The sequence below is a fragment of the Panthera onca genome, chromosome F2, assembly GCF_046562875.1.
Source record: "Panthera onca isolate mPanOnc1 chromosome F2, mPanOnc1 haplotype 2, whole genome shotgun sequence".
Taxonomy (NCBI): Eukaryota; Metazoa; Chordata; class Mammalia; order Carnivora; family Felidae; genus Panthera; species Panthera onca.
In genome coordinates, this window is record NC_138356.1 from 82,686,197 (window position 1) to 82,706,386 (window position 20,190).

Sequence of the window (20,190 nt, forward strand, 5' to 3'; positions counted from 1 at the left end):
TAATTCATGATCACAACCCGCCCCGCCCCTCCCCGCCCCCCCCCCCCCCCCCCCATCCCGCCTGCCCTTCTGGGCTTGCCTTTCACTTGCTCGGTCACCTTCCCACACTCCAAAATGCCAATTTATTCTTTTCTCTTGCCGTTCTGCTGATGGCTCCCCTGGCACAGAGGAGCCCAGCGTGGGGAGCCCCTCCCTCCTCACATGCAGCGCCTTTCTCTCCAGGAGGCCCCCGGCGACACCCTCTGGCCATGTCAACAAGAGACAGGCTCTCGAATTCTTGTCCAAAGGCTCCCTTTACCCCACACCTCCCCACTGCCTTCCCATGGTTTCACCCTGTCACAGCTGCTGATCCCTCACCCCAACTTCATCATTTCTTTCTAGAGAGAAAAGTGGTGCACGCACACACGTGCCTCCTCTCACACTCGAACCCCAACCTTGAACTCTTATTTCTGTGTATAGGCCTTCAGCCCCACTGGTGTATCAGAGTCAATAGGGACACTTCTCTTTTCCCCAGATGCTGCTGTGGATGACATCTGACTGCTTCCAACATCCCTGTGGCTGTCAGGCTTCTATGACCAGCTTTGCTCACCAAGACCACCCAGCAGCTTGCTCCCTGTGTCCCAGCTTCCCCCCCAGGACCCAGCAGTACTTTGAAAATGTCACTCACCCTCTCACTACTCCATATAATGAAGAAGGAGACCAGGGAGGACTGGCCCTTTGTCCCAACTGCACACCCTTTAATTAATGACTGAATTACCAAGCTCTTCAAGCAGTCTTTGAGTATGACCTAACTACAGTGTTCTTTTATTACTATTTCATTTTAGAGAGACAACGAGTGAGCACCAGTGGGGAGAGGGGGAGAGGGAAAGAGAGAGGAGAGATCTTTTTTTAATGTTTATTTTTGAGACACAGAGAGAGAGAGAGAGAGTGGGGAGAGGGGCAGAAAGGGAGAGAGAGACTCCCCAGCAGGCTCTGAGCTGTCAGCATAGAGCCCAATGCAGGGCTCGAACCCACAGACTGCGAGATCATGACCTGAGCTAAAACTAAGAGTCGGACACTTAACCAACTGAGCCACCCAGGTGCCCTGAGATTCTTAAGCAGGCTCCATACTCAGCGTGGAGCCCAACATGGGGCTGAATCCCACGTCCCTGGGATCGTGACCTGAGGTAAAATCAAGAATCAGATGCTCAACCAACAGAGCTACCCACGCACCCATTAGCTGCAGCGTTTTAAGAGACTATTCTAAATGTAAGTCTATGTCACCCTACATTTGTGATGGTTATTTTCCTTGTTTAACTTATTTCTACAATTAAAACATCCACCACTCAAAACTCTGAAATCAGAGACCTTTCGTTAAACACAAACATTTCTTTGTAAATTATAAAGCACATAGTTACAAAACGTGCTAGTTACCAACCCACGAGGGGACATACCTAATAGAAGGGCCATGCCAAGAACATATTCAGGCTGAGCTTTATTGAGCAAAGCAATGGGAAACACGGCGACCAAAGAGGGACCCGAAATAGCCACGAACCACTGAATTGAAAACAAAACTTGATGGGAAATGAGTTAATCCACAAGCAGGACATATCTTAAAAGTGGAAAGGAAAGGGGTACCTGGATGGCTCAGTGAGTGAAGCGTTTGACACTTGGTTTTGAGTCGGGTCATGATCTCACAGTTCATGGGTTCAAGCCCCACCTTGGGCCGTGTGCTGACAGCTCGGGATCCTGTTGGGGATTCTCCCTCTTCTCTCTCTCCCATCTTTACCCCTCCCCCCTCATGTTTTCTTTGTCTTTCTCAACATAACTAAACTTTAAAAAAAGGAAAAAATAAAATGGAAAACAGAGCATTTAAAAAAAAAGAACATAAGAAACTAACGTATATACAAAAACAGCAACAAAAAAGGGAAAAATTTTAACTATTTTAACTATTACTGCAACACAGTTTAATACAGAATGTCTCAACATCCATCCAAAAGACACACACATAATAAAAATTCACAAGTAAGAAAACAGGGAGAAGTGCAGACCGGTATGAGGAGTGGGGGTTATGTTATTTTCCCACAAAATGGGATGTGGGGGAACTAGGGGGATGATAAGAATTTTGGGTACCTTACCAGATACATATATAGCACGAGTGACAAAAGAAAGACAATTAATTGGAATATACCTAGAATTTTGCATTAATGACAGATGCTTTTATATCTCTACATAGCAACAAGGAGAACGGCGATTCAAACTCCACTCAGAGACATAAATAACAGTCCAGTCTCAGGATCAGCAGTAGCTCTCTCCATGAGTTGCAGGTAGGTGAGGTTCTCGTGCGTGTTGGGGTCGAAGAAGCCCTTGGTGTCGTCGCTCGGGTCCGCCAGGACGCGGTTCATCTCCTCGTCGAAGTAGCCGCGCCGGTAGGCCACGTCCACGGGCAGGCGGTGGCTGTGCACCGGGTCGATGATGCCGCCCGTGGCGATCTGGGCCTCCAGCAGGCGGATGCCGTGCTCCCGCACGATGAGGTCCTTCTTCATGGCCTGGAAGAGGGAGATGCGCTCCCCGGTGTAGGGGTCGGTGTAGCCGGTGACGGCGCGCTCGGCCGACAGCAGCTTCTCCTGGATCTCGCCGCCCACCACGCCCGCCGCCACCGCCTCCTCCACGGACAGCCTCTGGTTGCGCACGGGGTCGACGACGAAGCCGGTGGCCGCCTGCGCCTCCAGCAGCACCAGGGCCGTGCCGGGCCGCAGGACGCCCTTCCACATGGCCTGGTAGATGCTCATCTTCTCCTGCCGCCCGGGCTCGTCCTTGGCGGGCACCAGCACGCCCGCGATGCAGCTCGTGCCCTGCAGGTAGCGTTTGACCGAGTCCATCTCTGTCACCTCCTGCAGGGTCTTGGTGCCCTGGGCCAGGTCCCGCAGGGTCTCGGGGCCCAGGATCCCGGACGTGTGCAGCTCGGACGCGGACACCTGGCGCCTCAGGCCCGGGAAGGACGCCTTGCTCAGCCGCTCCTCCGCCTCCTCGATGGCCTGGGTGAGGATGGCGATGAGGGCGGGCACGGCCAGGGCGCCGGCCGCGTGCTGGGCCAGGAGCTCGTCCCGGCGGGCCTGGCTCAGGTAGGAGGAGAAGAGGACGTCCCACACGGAGGGGCGCTGGCCCCGGAACTGCCCGGCGCGCACCTCCATGGTGGCGGCACGCAGGGCCCGCTCCTGGAGGCCGCTGGCGGGCTCGGCGTCGGCCCCGGCCGGGGAGGGGCCCGCGTCGCCGTCGCCGCGCCCGGGGGGCCGGGGCTCCCGCTGGCCGCGGGCGGCGTCCCCCGACGCGCCCTCGGTCCCGCCGGCCGCCTCCGCCTCCTCGATGATGGTGGTCAGCCTGCGGGTCAGCGCGGGCAGGCCCAGCGTCCCCGAGCCGAAGCCGGCCAGCAGGTGCTCGCGCGTAACGCCGCTCACGTAGCTGGACGCCAGCACGTCCCACACGGGCACCGCCGGCCCGCGCAGGCGGCCCACCTTGACCTCCATGGTGGCGGCACGCAGGGCCCCCCGAGGGTCCGGGGGCGCCGGGCGTGGGCTCCCGTCCTCGGCACGGGCCAGCAGCGGGGTGAGGGCGGCCCCCACCTCCTGCGCGGTCAGCGTGCCCGCCTGGTACCTGCGCAGCAGGTCCTGCCTCAGGCCCTCGGGCACCTCCCGGTAGAAGAGGAGCTCCCAGATGGAGACGCTCTGGCCCCGGAGGGCGCCCGCGTCCGGGGTCACGCGGGCCTCACGCAGGGCGCCGCGCAGCTCCTCGCTCAGCTCGTGCACGGCGGAGCCCCGGCCGGCCAGCTGCAGCATGTAGAGCCCGGTGCCGGGGTCCTGCACGCAGCGGCGAAGCAGCTGCACGTAGGTGAGGTTCTCGTGCGTGTTGGGGTCGAAGAAGCCCTTGGTGTCGTCGCTCGGGTCCGCCAGGACGCGGTTCATCTCCTCGTCGAAGTAGCCGCGCCGGTAGGCCACGTCCACGGGCAGGCGGTGGCTGTGCACCGGGTCGATGATGCCGCCCGTGGCGATCTGGGCCTCCAGCAGGCGGATGCCGTGCTCCCGCACGATGAGGTCCTTCTTCATGGCCTGGAAGAGGGAGATGCGCTCCCCGGTGTAGGGGTCGGTGTAGCCGGTGACGGCGCGCTCGGCCGACAGCAGCTTCTCCTGGATCTCGCCGCCCACCACGCCCGCCGCCACCGCCTCCTCCACGGACAGCCTCTGGTTGCGCACGGGGTCGACGACGAAGCCGGTGGCCGCCTGCGCCTCCAGCAGCACCAGGGCCGTGCCGGGCCGCAGGACGCCCTTCCACATGGCCTGGTAGATGCTCATCTTCTCCTGCCGCCCGGGCTCGTCCTTGGCGGGCACCAGCACGCCCGCGATGCAGCTCGTGCCCTGCAGGTAGCGTTTGACCTGTTCTTTTTCTCCGATGACATCTGAGGTGCTGGCCCCCTTGACCATGTCCTCTAGCATCTCCTGGGTGATGATTCCAGAGTCGAACAGTTCGGAAGCTGTGATTTGTTTTCTGATCCCTCGGAACCACAATTGTTTGTTGCCTTTTTCCCTCTCATCGATTATTCCTAAGACGATGTTTACTACCTTCTGTAACTCTTGGGCCGTGCCCTTTTTGTATTCACCTGTCAAGTCGAGCTTTCTCTCCTCCGTCACGTATTCTGAGTTCAGGATCTCCCATAGCGATGGCTTCTGGTCCTTGAACCTTCCCACCTGTACTTCCACCTGCTCAGCCTCCAGGGCCCTCCTCGTTGGCTCATCGATGTAGGCAGGCTTCTGTTGGTCCTTTACCACCGGGAAGAGCGCCCAGCCTGTCCCTGCTTCCTTTTGGCTCCTTTCCTGTAGTCGTCGGTAGGTGACCCTCTCCCGAGTGTTCGGATCCACAAACCTTTTATTCATGTGCTTCTGATCTGAAATGAGCGGGTATGTGTCCTGGTGTAGACACCCCCGTCTGTAGGCCACATCCACAGGCAGGCGGTGGTGGTGCTGTGGGTCGATGATACCCCCTGTGGCCTCCTGTGCCTCAAGCAGTCTGAGCGCGTCCTCTCTTCTGACTAAGTTCTTTTTCATGGCCTGGAATAGCGGGACTTTGTGTCCCGTGACCGGGTCTGTGTAGCCTTGGGCGGCCTTCTGGGCGTCCAGAAGCCTTTCCTGCATGTCCTCACCCACCAGGCCCTCAGCCACGGCCTGTTGCACAGAGAGCCTCCTATGGCTGCAGGGATCCAGCATGAACCCAGTGGCCGCCTGGGCCTCCAGCAGCTGAGCCGCAAAGCCCATGGGGATGAGTCCTTTCCTGCTGGCGTCATAGAGGCTCATCACCTCTTGGGTGGAGGGCATAGTCACCCCCGCGATGCAGCCACGACCTTCCAGATAGGTCTTCACATGTGCCAACCGGCTGAGATCCTGCTCACCCCGTGCCTCTCTGTGCAGTACATCCAGGGTCCTTTTATCGATGATTCCAGAGTTGAACAACTCCGCAGCTGTCACCTGTCCACCGATGCCTGGCACCTGGATCGCCTCGTACTGCTTTTCTGTTTCCTCCACGGTAGCCGTGATGAGCTCCAGCAGCCGCTCGAGGGGTAGATTCTGGGCTCTATACTCCTGGATGAGTTCCCGCTTCCTTTCCTCTGGGAAGTACTGGGAGGAAAGCAGGTCCCAGAAGGAGACTTTCTGATTGGCAAACCTCCCCACGTGCATTTGTGTAGTTCTGGACCGTAGGACTTGTTTTGTGGTTTCATCGATATAAACGTAGGTCTCTCCTTTCTTTACAATTTGTAACATGTACAGGCCCGTCTCGGGGTCCTCCACGCAGCGCTCCAGCAGCTGCAGGTAGGTGAGGTTCTCGTGCGTGTTGGGGTCGAAGAAGCCCTTGGTGTCGTCGCTCGGGTCCGCCAGGACGCGGTTCATCTCCTCGTCGAAGTAGCCGCGCCGGTAGGCCACGTCCACGGGCAGGCGGTGGCTGTGCACCGGGTCGATGATGCCGCCCGTGGCGATCTGGGCCTCCAGCAGGCGGATGCCGTGCTCCCGCACGATGAGGTCCTTCTTCATGGCCTGGAAGAGGGAGATGCGCTCCCCGGTGTAGGGGTCGGTGTAGCCGGTGACGGCGCGCTCGGCCGACAGCAGCTTCTGGTAGGTTTCCCTGCCAAACATCCCTGATGCGAACGCCTCCTCCACAGTCAGCCTCTGGTTGCGCACGGGGTCGATGAGGAAGCCGGTGGCCGCCTGCGCCTCCAGCAGCACCAGGGCCGTGCCCGGCCGCAGGATGTGCCTCCTTAGGGCCTCGGAGACGCTCATCTTCTCCTTCGTGCCCTGGACGAGGACCCCGGCAATGAAGTTGCTTCCCTCCAGGTACCGCCTCACACTGTCCATCTCTGTCACCTCCTGCACAGTCTTTCTCCCCTGATTCAGCTCGTCCAGTGTCTCCTTGTCAATGAGCTGGGACCTGAACAAGTCGTTGGCCGACACCTGCTTCCGGAGTCCTCTAAAGGCGGCCCGTGAGGGCTGTGTCTCTGCAGCCTCGACCAGGGTGCTGACTGCCGTAGCCACCTGCCGCACGGCTGTGGCCCTCCCGGACTGGCAGAGGGCCGCCAGCTCTCGCCGCTTGTGGACGCCGACGTACTCGGAGTGCAGCAGGTCCCACAGTGACACGCGGAGACCTTTGAACCTCCCGGTGCTGACAGGTACCTTCGTGGCCCTCAGGGCCACCACCGTGTGCTCATCCACTTCGAGCACCATGTCCTGGGCGAGCGGCAGCAGCCAGAGGCCGGTGTCCCTGTCGGAGACACAGCCCTCCTTGAGCTGCATGTACGTCACCTTGTCTCGCGTGCTGGGGTCGAAGAAGAACTTGTTGTCCTCGTCTTTTGAGGTCAGCACCCGGCTGACCTGCTCATCCAGGAGGCCAAACCTGCAGGCTGCCTCCTGGGGCAGGTGCACCCCGTGCACAGGGTCCACTGCGCCCCCCGTGGCCAGCTGCACCTGTAGGAGCCGGAGGCCCTCACTTTGGGGCACCAGCCCCTTCTCCACGGCCTGCCACAGTGAGAGGGAGCCTCCTGTGTAGGGGTCCGTGTACCCAGCCACGGCCCTCTCGGCCTGCTGGAGCTGCTCGCTCAGTGCCCCGCCCACCAGGCCCGCCTTCACTGCGCCTTCCACAGACAGTCTCTGGCTGGTCAGAGGGTCAATGAGGGAGCCACATGCCACTTGGGCCTCCAGCAGCCTTCGCCCCAGGCCCTCGGGTAGGAGGCCGTCCCTCATGGCCTGGCCGATGCTGGCCTTGGTCCCCGACGGCTGCAACAGCAGGCCCGCCACGCAGCCCGTCCCCCACAGATGGGCCTTCACGCTGGGCTCCTCGGCGACCTCCGCGGGTGACCGCGTGCCCCGAGCCAGGGCCGCCAGGGTCTCCGCGGTGATGATGCCGGCGTCACGCAGCCAGACGGCGGGAACCTCCCCCCTGGGGCCGGGCACTGTGACGTGAGCCCGCGCCAGGAGTTCCGCCTCCCGCACCCGCTTGTGCACAGCTGCCTGCAGCTGCTGCAAGGTGGTCCTCCCCAGCCTGAAGTCCTCCACGAAGCTGTTCCGCTGCTCCTCGGTGAAGTGGCCAGAGCCCAGCAGCTCCCAGAGGGACGTGCCGTCCTCAGTCCCCTGCGCCGCCCGTAGGGTCTCCTGGACCTGCTTGTCGGTGGGGATGGCCGGAGCGTCTTCGGGCAGGGGCAGGAAGTAAAGGCCAGAAGCCTCATCCCTCAGACACCGCTCCAGCAGCCGGGCGTAGCTGGTGTGTCCCCGGCCGTCCGGCGTGGGGAAGGTCTCGGATGAGCTGGACAAGGCCTCCTCCATCTCCTGGTCTATGTAGCCCCGCTGGGTGGCCACGGGCATGGGGAGGCGGTAGTGGCCTGTGGGGTCAATGACCCCCCCTGTGGCCAGCTGGGCATCCAGGAGGCGGGCGGCCTGCTCCTCAGGGATGAGGCCCTTCTTCATGGCCTGGAACAGGGACACACGCTTCCCAGAGAAGGGATCTCGGAAGCCAGTGACAGCGTCCTCAGCCCGTCTCAGCTGGCGATACAGCTCTGGCCCCACCAGCTTCCCGCGCACGGCCTCATCCACCGACAGGGTCTCCAGACTGTGGGGGTCCACGATGGCTCCAGTGGCCGCTTGGGCCTCCAGCAGGGCGAGGGCCACCCCTGGCCCCAGGACCTTCTGCCTCATGGCCTCGTACAGGCTGAGCCGCCGGCTGGCGGGTCCCAGCAGCACGCCGCCGAGGGCGCCGGAGCCGCGTAGGTACCTCCGGACGCAGTCCGTGTGGAGGAGGGCTTCGGGGCTGACCGCCCCCTCCAGCACCCGGTCCAGGAGCTCCTGGTCGATGATACGGGCCTCCAGGAGCTGGTAGGCCGCGACCGGGCCCCGCAGCCCGGGCAGCGTGATGTCCGCCCACCTCCCCATCTCCCTCTCCAGCCACTGCGCCACCTGCTCCAGGGAGATGCTGTGCTGCCGGTACCTCCGCAGGAGCTGCCTCCTCTGGTCCTCGCTGAAGCATTCTGAGTTGATCAGCTCCCACGCGGAAACTCTCCGCCCCTGGAAACGCCCGAACTTCCCCGACAGCAGCAGGCTCTGGAAGGCCTGCCGGGTGGTGCCGTCCACGAGCGGGGGCTGGGTGCCGTTCAGGGGCAGCAGGCGCAGGCCCGTCTCGGGGTCCTCCACGCAGCGCTCCAGCAGCTGCAGGTAGGTGAGGTTCTCGTGCGTGTTGGGGTCGAAGAAGCCCTTGGTGTCGTCGCTCGGGTCCGCCAGGACGCGGTTCGTCTCCTCGTCGAAGTAGCCGCGCCGGTAGGCCACGTCCACGGGCAGGCGGTGGCTGTGCACCGGGTCGATGATGCCGCCCGTGGCGATCTGGGCCTCCAGCAGGCGGATGCCGTGCTCCCGCACGATGAGGTCCTTCTTCATGGCCTGGAAGAGGGAGATGCGCTCCCCGGTGTAGGGGTCGGTGTAGCCGGTGACGGCGCGCTCGGCCGACAGCAGCTTTGCAAACACGTCGGGCCCTACGAGGCCAGCCCTCAGTGCCTCCTCCACAGAATATCTCTTGTTTTCCTTCGGGTCGAGAATGAAGCCCGTGGCCGCCTGTGCCTCCAGGAGGATGAGGGCCGTGCCGTGCCTGAGGAGCCCCCTCCCGCGAGCCTCGTAGATGGCGAGCCGCTCCTGGGAGCCCGGCAGCAGCAGGCCTGCGATGCCGCCGGTGCCCTGCAGGAACCTGTGCACCGAGCCCAGCCTGCCCACCTCCTGGGCTGTGGTCTGCCCTCGCTCCAGCCGCTCGTACGTGTCCTGGTCGATGATCTCTGCTCTCAGCAGCTCTCCTGGGGCCACGGGCACCCTCAGGCCGGCAAAGGTGGTCCTGGCCGTGGCCGCAGCCTGCTCAAGGGTGGCCCTCAGCGCAGCTGCCAGTTCCTCCCCCGAGATGGCACCTTCCTTGTGGCGCTGGGCCAGTGCCGCCCGCTGCTGCGCAGGGATGGGCTCAGAGAAGAGCAGGTCCCAGAGTGAGGCAGGCCGGCCCTGGAACTCGCCCACGGTGACGGTGGTCATGGCCTCACTCAAGGCCTCCCGGGTGCTGTGGTCAATGAACGGGAGTCCTCGTGGCTCTTCTCCAAGGGGGCCCCCTGAGAGGGGGAGGAAGGCCAGTCCTGTTTCTGGGTCGGTGACGCAGCGGGCCAGTAGCTGCCCATAGCCCACGCTCTCCTGTGTGTTGGGGTCCCAGAAGCCGGTGGCCCGGGACAGACACTGCTGAGTCTCTTGGTCCAGGCATCTGAAGCGCAGGGCGGCCTCCGGGGGCAGCCGGAGCCTGCGGGCCGGACATACCAGCCCACCTGTGGCCAGCTGGGCATCTAGGAGTCGCAGAGCCAGAGGCCTGTCCACCAGCTCCTTCTTCATGGCCTGGAAGAGGGGCACTCGGGCGCCGCTGAAGGGGTCATGGTACCCCGTCACCGCCTCTTCCGCCACCAGGAGCTGCCTGTGGAGCTCTGGGCCGACCAGGCCCGACCTGACCGCCTCGTCCACCCGGAGCCGCCGGCCGGTGGCCGGGTCCACCAGTGTGCCGGTGGCGGCCTGAGCCTCCAGGAGCGGGAGCGCGGTGCCCATGGCGAGCAGGTGCTCGCTGACGGCCCGGAAGAAGCTCTTCTTGTGGCCCGCGGGCAGCAGGACAGCCCCCGCGATGCTGCCGGTGCCCTGCAGGTAGCGCCTCACGTCAGCCCGCGCGCTCACCTCTCGGGCCGCCAGCCTGCCTTCCCGAAGGCCCCGGGCGGCCTCGTCATCCAGGACCCCCACCTCTAGCAGCTCGGCCAAGCTCACTGCCCCACTCAGGGTGGGGAAGGTGGTCTTGAGGGGCAGCAGCGCCAACCCTGTGTCAGGGGCTCTCACACACCGGCCCAGCAGCTCGCGGTATGACAGCCGCTCCAGGGTGTTGGGGTCCAGGAAGCCAGGGGCACTGGGGCTGGGCTTGCGCTCAGACAGGCCACGCCACGTGTCCTGGTCCAGGAGACCCTGCTGACAGGCCGGCCCCGGGGCCACCCGTGTAGCCCGAATGGGATCCACCAAGCCCCCTGTGGCCAGCTGGGCCTCCAGCCAGCCCCGCCCCAGCGCTCGGTCTACCACCTCCTTCCCGATGGCCTGGAAAAGTGCCAGCTTCCCGCCACCGTAGGGGTCAGGGTACCCAGTGACTGCGCGCTCGGCCACCAGCAGCTTCTCCTTTAGCTCCAGGCCCACCAGGCCCTGCTGCAGGGCCTCGGACACAGGGAGGAACCGGCCTTGCGTGGGGTCCACGAGGCCCCCGGTGGCCGCCTGGGCCTCCAGCAGAGCCAGCCCAAGCTCAACGGGCAGGAGGCCCTGCTTCATGGCAGCGTAGAGACTCTGTGCCTGGCCGGAGGCCTCCACGTACACCCCAGCGATGCTCTTAGGCTGGGCAGACGGAGGCCCAGAAGGGGTGCTGGTTCCCGGCACGGCCTTCATGGTCTTGGGGACGATGGCCGGGTCAGTGTTGTTGGTGACCAGGACATCAAGAGGAGGAGAGGCGTGGCCATTCATCACGCTCAGCCTGTTGTGTAGAACTCACTCACCCAAGGTCCACTGCGTCTGCTCCCTGTAGGGGGTAGAAAAGGCCCTGTTAGGGGCCCTGGAATGGCCCAGGTGGACGGGAGGGAGAGAGTCAAGAGGTCAATCCCAGACCCTGAATCAGCCTCCAGACATGGCTTGCCCTCCTGGGGGATGGGGGTCAGCATCCAAGTAAGGTCTTTTGCCTTGCCCCATGGGGTCCCAGGAGGGACCATGGGGGACCTCCGGCCAGCCAGGGCGGCCTCCAGGACGCGTGGGCTCTGTTTTCCTGCAGGCCATCCTCTGCTCTCCATCCCAGCCCAATCCCCTCAGCTCCTGCCCTCAGGGTCCCGTGGTGGGGGCTGGGCCACCTGGGCCAGAGCCCCTCCCCCCATCTCTCACCCTAACCTCCCGTCTGCTCCCCAGGGCTCCTCCCCCATCCTTGGGTTCAGGGACATCAGCACCCTTCCCTCTTCCAGTCACCGCCTCCAACCCCCGGCCCTGCCCCAGACCCTCTGCTCTGGCTTCTGTTCCTTCCCAGATCTCCACTGGGCTCCAGCCAGAAGCCCCCACGGTGTCCCGCCCCAGGCTGGCTCTGTCTGTGTCCTCCTCTGCCCACTCCAATCCTTGTGCTCTCTGGGCTATGGCCTCTTTGTGCCCGCACTCGACTCGGGGGCCTGAGGGAACACAGACTCCGTGTTTGCGTGCCAGTCCCGTGGGAGCCATGGGTATGGCCACGTCTCTGGTCAGCTGGCTCCAAGCCCCAGAGAGGCTCCAAGGCTGTCCCCTCTCAGCAGACGGCTCTGTGCCCCAATTCTCTGAGCAGCAGTGACAAGTGCTTCACACCTGCACACCAACTCCTCCACCCAGGCCTGTCCCCTTCCTGTGGGATTAAATTGTGTCCCCCTGAGAGATATATCCAAGTCCTGACCGCCAGTACCTATGACTGTAGCCTTATTTGGAAATAGTCTTTGCAGATGTAACTCAGTTGAGGTCACGGAGGAGGAATGGCCCTAATCCAAAATGACTTGAGTCTCTATAGGAAGACACAGGAGAGAGCCCATGGGGCGCCGTCTGGAGCGGCCACAAGCCCAGACGCATCGAGGACCACCAAGCCCAGAAGCATTGACCTCAGATTTCGGCCCCTTGAACCGAGAAGGAGTTTCTGTTGTTTGAAGCCATCCAGGTTGTGGTAATTGTTGCGACAGCTTAGGGAGCCATAGCCTCCCTCCCGCCTCCGCCCTTCCAGCCGGCCCACACCCGGTTTCTGCAGAACCACACCCGGGCCCCCCTTCCCCCTCCCCCCGGGCGCAAGCCCACACTTTGCTCCCGCTGGCACCGGCTGTCTGCTCAAGAGCCCGAACACGTCTGTCCTGGCCTCCCAGCCAGCCCCCAGCCTGCCCCCCAAGCCTGCTCCCGTGCCCGCTCAGGCAGCTGGCTCGCCCCCGCCCCGAAGCTCTCACTAAGATGAACTCGGACTGTGGTTGCCAAACCCAACAAATGCATTTTGGATCTCATTGCCTCTGGGTCGTGGGTGTGGGGCCTTCTCGCCGGTGACAGGGCTCCGCTCTGCCCCCACTCGCCCATTACATCAGGGAACCCCTCACACCGTGTCTCAGGCCCAGCCCGTCCCGGAGTCCAAGAACCACGTGCCCCGGTCTCACAAGGTGCCTCAAACTCCACTGCACCCCCACGACTGCTGGTGTTCTGTAAAGGGTTCCCCCACACCCTCTCCGTGCAGCCTGAGCCCTGAATTGCTCAGCCCCCACTCGCCCTCACTGGCCCCACATGGGGTCGCTGTTTCACGCCGGCCCCTCTCCTGTCCTACAGCCTCCGTGGCTTGCTAGTTACCTACTGTGGCGCTCAAGGCCACCTTCGTTGCTCCTGCCCTCTCCACCGACCTCCGGCCCAGGAGCAGGGTGGGATCAGCAAGTGGCCATGAGGCATCCATGGGAGGCCTCAGCGCCAGGGCGGTGCAGGGGGCAGCATGGCCCAGGGGGTGTCGAGCGCCCCCCAGTGACAGTAAGAAGCTGGGGGCTCCGACAACACACACATCTGGAAGGGTGGACGCTTGGGGGTGTGACCCAGACCCCATCTGGGGCTTCAGGAGGGCTGTTGGCAGACGGCCCCCGCTTCGGCCCCCTCGGGAATTGCCTTGCCCGTCCTGGGGCTGCACTGGCTCAGGCCCTTGACTTGACATGGGGCCCGCACGTAAGCCCAGCCCCTGGGAGTGGGTGAAATCCTGCCTCACCCCTTCCCTACACAGACGAGGGGCCCTTCCCACCCCCTGCAGCTCGCGTGCTGCTCAGCTCAGACTGGTGGTGCCAGGACCAGGCAGACACTGGGCGAGGCTCTGGAGGGGCACACTGCCACCCGGCTGGCCGTGTGAGCAGGGATCGGGGAAGTGCCTCCGTCTGCCAGCGTTCCGAGTAAACGGAGTGTGGGATCAGGCATCTGGGATGGGGGTTAGTGCAGAGCACACGGTGGGGGTGGGGGGCATTGCTAAACAACGAGACTTTGGACGAACACAAAAGGCTGTGAGTGACCAGCTGGATGACAAAAAGTCCTTGTGGACACCTGAGGCTTTGTAGTGACCAGTCAAGAGGCTCTGATCTCTGCAGCGCAGGGCAGGCTGAAGGCTCCATCGTGAAAGGGCCACCGCAGGCAAGCTCCAGCACCAGCTCACCGGTGGTCCCGTGCCCGGGGCGGGGGGGGGGGGGGGGGGGGCGGGGAGGGGCAGTGACCATTCTAGAATGTGATGTGTCTGTCCCTGCAGCTGGACCATATGGGTCCAGGAACCAAGCGATGGGAGCAGACGTGGCCCCCACCATGCCTCCGATGACCCCGCCACCCATCCCTGCAGCTCCGGGGTCAGTCCCACAGGATGAGTACTTCTGCCACGGACACAGCCGCAGTCCCACTGAGCTGAAGGCCACGGCTGCTCCCAGGGCACCCCGGCTCCTTGCGTCCAGGACCAAGGGTCCGGGAGTGACCCGACCACCAGGAGAAGGCAGGGTCTGGGTGGGGTGGAGGCAGGGGTGTGGCCATTCCTGCAGCTAATGGACACGTGTAGCCACAAGGGACCTCAGGGGCAAGGGTTTGCACACCCCAGGTGAGCACCAGGCCAGGCAGATGTGCGGTAGGGGTGGGCGAGGAGAAGGAGGAGTGGAGCCTTAGAGACGAGGCCCATGCCGCAGCTCTGGCTGGGGGCCCACCTGTTCACCGTCCCCCGTGCGTCTCCCCAGGAAGAGAAGCCCACGGGTGCCCTGGGAGCAGGGTTCCAGGGCCTGGTTGACGGCGGTGAGTGCACGGCTGCCTCGACCTCCTTCCAGCTGCGAGCGGGGCTGCACCAGAGGCTGGCTCTCTCCTGTTTTGTGTCCTGCACTCAACAGGGGCCACCCCGAGTCCACTCCCCAATATGCTTGCCATCAGACCCTGCTTCTGGGGCCCGGCCTGGACACATGCCTGGCTGCCGGCCGGGATACTCCCTTGGCACAGGGTGCCCTGTGCCAGGACTGCCTTCAGTGGGTCTGTGAGCCCGGGACAGGCCTGCCCGTCTCGGCAGGAATGCCAGGTGACACGGCTACTGGGGCAGTTAGATAGCTAGAAGAGCGTGACTTTCCCTTGGCAATGGACAAAGGTGTGGAGAGGAGAGGGACCTCACTGCCCAGCAAAGGGAAGGAGGGACATTCGGAGCCAGCCCTTGGCCTGGACATAGCCGGCCCAGAGCCCTGATGGGGCTGTGCTGGTTGGGGAGGGGCAGCACCCAGACAGGAAAACCAGAGCAGTCACCAGCTTGGGGAGCAGGAGGTTCCAGTTCCCCGCACAAAGGGGACTCATGGGGGAGGGTGCCTGGGGGGCTCCGTCGGTTAAGCGTCCAACTTCAGCTCATGATCAGGTCATGATCTCAAGTTTCATGGGTTTGAGCCCCACGTCGGGCTCTGTGCTGACAGCTGGAGCCTGGAGCCTGCTTCAGATTCTGTGTCTCCTTCTTTCTGACCCTCCCCTGCTCTCTCTCGTGCTCTCTCTCTCTCTCTCTCTCTCTCAAAAATAAACATTAAAAAATTAAAAAAACAAACAAAGGGGATTCATGGTGGGAGAGGGGACCCAGGAGCCTGACGGAGTACTCGAGCAGGAAGTGGGGGCCTAAGGCCAGGACAGGCCCTGTGCCCTTGGCAGTTGGGCCACGCCCCCTATTTGGTTGGCAGTGACCTTGGGCCAGGTAGGAGCCTCTTTGGACTCTGCCCAGGTGAGACAGGAGCAGGGTTGTGGAGTGGAGACCTTGGGAAGGCAGCTGGACAGAGGGGTCTGGAGCTCGGGAGAGAAGACCATGGTATGTGACTGGTGTCCAGGGCCCAGGGAGTGGGGGAGGGGGCGGCTTCAAGGGCAGGACACCCTGGCCAGCCCAATGTCCCACAGAGGTGGCCAGCAGCAGAAGGTGGGCATGGTGTGTGACCCGAGGGGTAAGGGCCTTGGGGCTGAGCAGATTTTCCAGGAAGGAAAAGGGAATCTGAAAGGGAAGAGGGCTCTTCCTGCGGCTTCCCTGGAGGAGGGGACGGTGGGGGGACAGCCCTGGGTGACAAGGGGAGGGAGGACAATCCTGAGGAGGGTGGGTCTGCATTCCTTGGCTGTGGGCCACCTTCTGCCTCTGCCCTGAAGGACATCCCCCCTCTCCAGCCTGGGGCCGGGAGGAGGGCAGAGGGCTGGCTGTCCACCTGAGCCAGATAAGGACAGAACTAGGTTGCAGGCTGCCTCAGGCCCACACAGGGAGGCGGCAATCTTGGCTCTGCCCCATCGGGCAGCTGCGGAAGGATCCCACTCACCTCCTCGGGTCAGAGGCCAGCGGCAGAAGGAGCTTGGTAAGACAGGTGGGTACAGGGAAGGCAGCCCTCCTGAGCCCCGTCCTGGCAAGGGTCTTGAGATGACCCCATGCGGTGTCCCTGCCGCCTCCCCACGGGGGACAGCAGGTGGCTCCCGGATTGGTCAGCGCCCCAGCCAGGAGCAGCACCGCCCTCTCAATCTGTCAGCCTGATTACCGATTACCTCCGCCCAGGGCGCCTCCACCCTCCGCCGAAGGGGGGCGGCAGGCGGAACCTGACCCGCACACCCGCCCGGGGCCACCCCAGCCCTGCCCCCTGCCGGGAAACCGCTGGAGCCGGGAGGAACCCCCACCCCCACCCCGCCACCGCCCACCCCCACCTCCCCGGGCCGCATCTCCCACGTCCCTGCCGGTAACCTGCACCCTCGCCCACCAGGGAGGGCGGCCGGCCCGGGGCTCAGACTGCCGGGTCCGGGCGAGCCAGAGCGCGGAGCTCCCGGCCGCTCCCCGCTCCACCGGCGCCTTGCCCCCCCACGCCCGCCCCAGCCTCCCGGACCCGAGCTCAGCGCCCGTCGAAGGAGCTTCGGTCTCTGCTCCCTGGCCTGCCCGGGTCTGGCCCAGGCCTGGGTGTCCCACCTGCCCGCGCGGCGCCCCAGCGCTCCGAACGCAGTCTCTCGGCTCGCGGCTGGGCCCGCGCCACCCGAATTTAAACCGGCCGCGGCCCCGCCCTCATCTGGGGGCGGCGGCCCGGGGTGGGGGGCGCGCCCCGAATCCGGGTGGGGCGGGCGGGTACCCAGAACCCGGCGGGGGCCAGGGCGGCGCCCCGGGCGCGCCCCTCGGTAGGCTGGCCACCCGTGAGCACCCCTGGTGAGGAATGGCCCCGAATTGCAGGGGGGCGGCTGCCCTCTCCCTCCTGCCCCTTTGACCCCTTCCCCAGAGTCCCCGCGAGGGAGCGGAGGTGGGCACAGGGTGCTGGGGGAGGGGTCCATCCCCCCCGCCCCTCTCAGCGGGTTCAGTGGACTTTGTAAAGGAAATGCACACCTGACCGGCGGTTTCACTTTCCAAAACGCGACTGTATTGCGGAGAGCCGGTCGGGAGGGGTTCGCACAGCTCCTCTGCTCACATGTGTGTGGGGGTGTGGGGGGAGTGCGCACTGCTGGCCACCTGCTGGGTCTGCTCAGTCAGGGGGGCTGGGGGTCAGCTCCCCCCACTGCTGCTTAGGTCCTGGGTGGGCTGAGCCAGGGTTCCGCAGGGGCTCCCCTCTGTGTGCCCCTTGGAAGAACTGGGGTTTCTGTGTCCCCAGCTGGTTCCCCTGTCTGGAAAAGATGGCCAGACTTCACCCTACCTCGGCTGAGGAGCCTCCCCCTGGGCTCAGAGGAGGTCCCGGGTGTATCCCAGAGCTCCTGGCCCTCCTCTCAGAGGCCCACCCTGGCACCGTGAGGCAGTGGCTGCTAGAGGTGTTGGGGATAGAGGCCCGGAACCTTGGGGGCACCACCTTGGTGCCTCCCACCAAAGCAGAGCCCGAGGCTCTCTCCCATCCCCCAGTCCCTGCCTCGAGGGCTCAGTCTCTCTGCCCCCCTAGCCCTTATCTTTGCCTGGTTATTTTTTTTTTTTAATTTTGTTTTTAAATGTTTTATTTATTTTTAAGACAGAGAGAGACAGAGCATGAGTGGGGATGGGGCAGAGAGAGAGGGAGACACAGTATCCGAGGCAGGCTCCAGGCTCTGAGCTGTCAGCACAGGGCCTGACGCAGGTCTCGAACTCACGAACTGTGAGATCGTGACCTGAGCCGAAGTCGGACGCTTAACCGACTGAGCCACCCGGGCACCCCTGCCTGGTTCATTCTTGACCACATACTTGAACAGGGCCACCCTGACAGTCACCGAAAGTGTACCTGGAGACGCCCGTGCAGGTGCAGGCATTTCTGGGGTGGAGGGTTCTGGGGTCCACCCCCGTGGCTCTGCCCTCACCCCCACCTACCAGGCCCACACTCCCACCTGCTCACCAAGGCTCCCTGGCCCCCGGAGCTGGCCTCTGGCCACCTGTGTGCCCTGGTGCACATCCACCCATCCACGCTTGACGTTCTGTGTGGCTGCCGCTGGCCACCGGGGAGCCCCCACCCCCAAGGGTAGTGAGCTCCGGCAGGGGCCCGTGTCCAGCAAGGGGCGCTGGCCCAGCTGCATCTCTGCCCGCGAGGCCCCGGGACACCGTCCGCGATGGCCCGCTGGGAAGCGTGGCTGTGCTGGCTGTGGCTTGTGGCCCAGAAAGTGCCTCAGAGTCACTCCTGCCCACGACCAAGCCGTGCAGGCAGCATCGCCACCAGGCCTCGAAACCCAGGTGCGTGCCAGCCCCTCTCGTGGGAAGGAGGACAAAGGCTGGCCCTGTCCCCGCGCTGTGCCCACTGGTCCTCTCCCGGTGTCTCCAGTTTCTTGCAGGAGCCTCCAGGTCAGCCTCCGGGACCCCCTGGGGAGCAAGCCTGGGTGACTGTCCTACCTCCCCGGCCCCCAAGCCGACCCCGATCAGGACCTCTCAGAGCCGGTGCCTTCCCAGAGCCCCAGCCCAGTGCGTCTGCCCAGCCACCCCCAGGCCTAGGCCTGCACTGCGGCACAGCAGGGAGGGCCTCAGGGAATTAGGGGGAGGGGCTGTGGTGTCAGGAGGCCAGTGGGGTGACTCCCCCTATTCAGTCCTGCCAACTGCTCTACCTGTGGCCATCATGTCCTGAAGCTGGTGGCCCTACCCCAGCCAGCTGTCCTGCTTCCCCTAGAGGCCCTGTGGGCCAGAGGCTCCGAGGAGGGGGTCCCAGGGCCATGTTACCGTGCTGACCCTGGCCTGGTCTAGGAGGTGGCCGTGTGGGCTGCGGCGCTCGGCTACAGGCCCCACTAGGGGCCTGTAGGGCTCGGCCCGACTCAGCCTATGGGTCCGTACGGCAGCTCGTCCACAGAGTGGCCCTCGGAGAGCGGCCCTGTCTCCTCCAGGAGGCGCAGCCTAGCGTGGCAGCGTGGCAGAGGTGGGCAGGGAGCGGAGCGGCCGGCTGACGTCTCTGTGGCAGCCCAGTGGCTCCAGCGGCAGGCCCGGGGGTTGGTACCCACGAAGGCAGCCCCTCCTTGCAGGGCCGGGCCCCTCCAGCAAAGGGGCAGAAGGAAGCTGTGCTCCCCGCGGCTCCCACGGGAACCCCTGTCATTAGAGGGGCCTCATGACATGCCTGCCTCCAAGAGGCGCCGCTGCCTCTTACCCCCTCAGTACCCCCCTATCCTGGGCCCCCCACCCCGTGCCTCATGCTGCTCCCTCTGTCAGCAAGGACTCACGGCACAGGCGGGCCCGGGCAGTGCAGCCGGAGGACTGGGCCATGGCCTGGCTTAGCCCAGGCGGCTGTGAGCCTCAGGACATAGCTGGGGGGGTGGGGGCGGGGAGCCTCTGCCCAGACAGGCTGTCGTGCCGGACGCTCAGCGCTGGGGTGAGCTGACAGGGTTATGCCCTGTTAGGGGTGGCATTGTGTCCCTCCCCCATGCTCATATATGAAGTCTTGACCCCTGAGCTCCTGAGAACATGCCCTCATATCGAAGGTCGTTGCAGGGGTAATCAGTTAAGATGGGGCCTCCTGAAGTCCCGACTGCCGTCCTCACGAAAAGGGGATTTTGGACAGACGCACGAGGGAAGATACCACCTGCAAACCAAGGCAGGGGGCCTGGAGCAGACCCTTCCCTTGTACCCTTTAAAAGGAATCAACCCTGCCCATGGCTGGACTGCGGGCTTCCAGACTCCAGAACCGTGAGTCAATTTGTTTTTCCTTTTTTTTTTTTTAAATTGTTTTAATGCTTATTTATTTTTGAGAGAAAGACAGAGAGAGAGAGACAGAGAGAGATAGAGAGAGCAAGCGGGGGAGGGGCAGAGAGAGAGGGAGACACAGAATCCGAAGCAGGCTCCAGGCTCTGAGCCGTCAGCACACAGCCGGATGCAGGGCTCGAACCCATGGATGACGAGATCGTGACCCGAGCTGAAGTCGGATGCTTAACCGACTGAGCCACCCTGGCGCCCCTCGTTTTTCATTTCTGTTGCTTAAACCACTCAGCCTGTGCAAACGGAGATAGTCCCCAGTTGTGAGAACCAAACCTGGCAGAGCAAGTGAAGACGGGGTCTGGGACTTCGGCACAGGGGGAGACCTGGAAGCCGCTCCTTCAGGCCCCGCCGCCCCTGTGCTACAGGACAGATGAAGGGGGCGAGGGGAAGGTGCGGCCAGGGTGGACCCATCTGGCGACTCCCAGGCTGGGCATCGAGGGTGGATTAAACTAGGCAAGATGC

General features: G+C 63.6%; 1 protein-coding gene across 3 annotated transcripts; it reads right to left on the reverse strand.

Annotated features, from left to right (window-relative positions):
- Window positions 1-1,455: 1,455 nt before the first annotated feature.
- Window positions 1,456-17,491, reverse strand: EPPK1 (epiplakin 1). 3 transcript variants are annotated; one of them, XM_078441742.2, is made up of 3 exons: window positions 16,528-17,491; window positions 12,013-12,108; window positions 1,456-11,121 (listed from the first exon to the last, which is right to left on the reverse strand). In XM_078441742.2, the coding sequence occupies exon 3, from the start codon at window positions 11,064-11,066 to the stop codon at window positions 2,235-2,237; it is 8,832 nt and encodes a 2,943-aa protein (XP_078297868.2). In that variant the 5' UTR covers window positions 11,067-11,121; window positions 12,013-12,108; window positions 16,528-17,491; the 3' UTR covers window positions 1,456-2,234. The 3 variants fall into 3 exon arrangements, with proteins under 3 accessions (XP_078297868.2, XP_078297869.2, XP_081648166.1); XM_078441743.2 differs by lacking the exon at window positions 12,013-12,108; XM_081792040.1 differs by lacking the exons at window positions 12,013-12,108; window positions 16,528-17,491 and adding an exon at window positions 15,896-15,972.
- Window positions 17,492-20,190: the final 2,699 nt, after the last annotated feature.

Bases quoted from the DNA above. Each gene is read 5' to 3' on its own strand.
- EPPK1 (XM_078441743.2), bottom strand. From the start codon at position 11,066: ATGAATGGCCACGCCTCTCCTCCTCTTGATGTCCTGGTCACCAACAAC.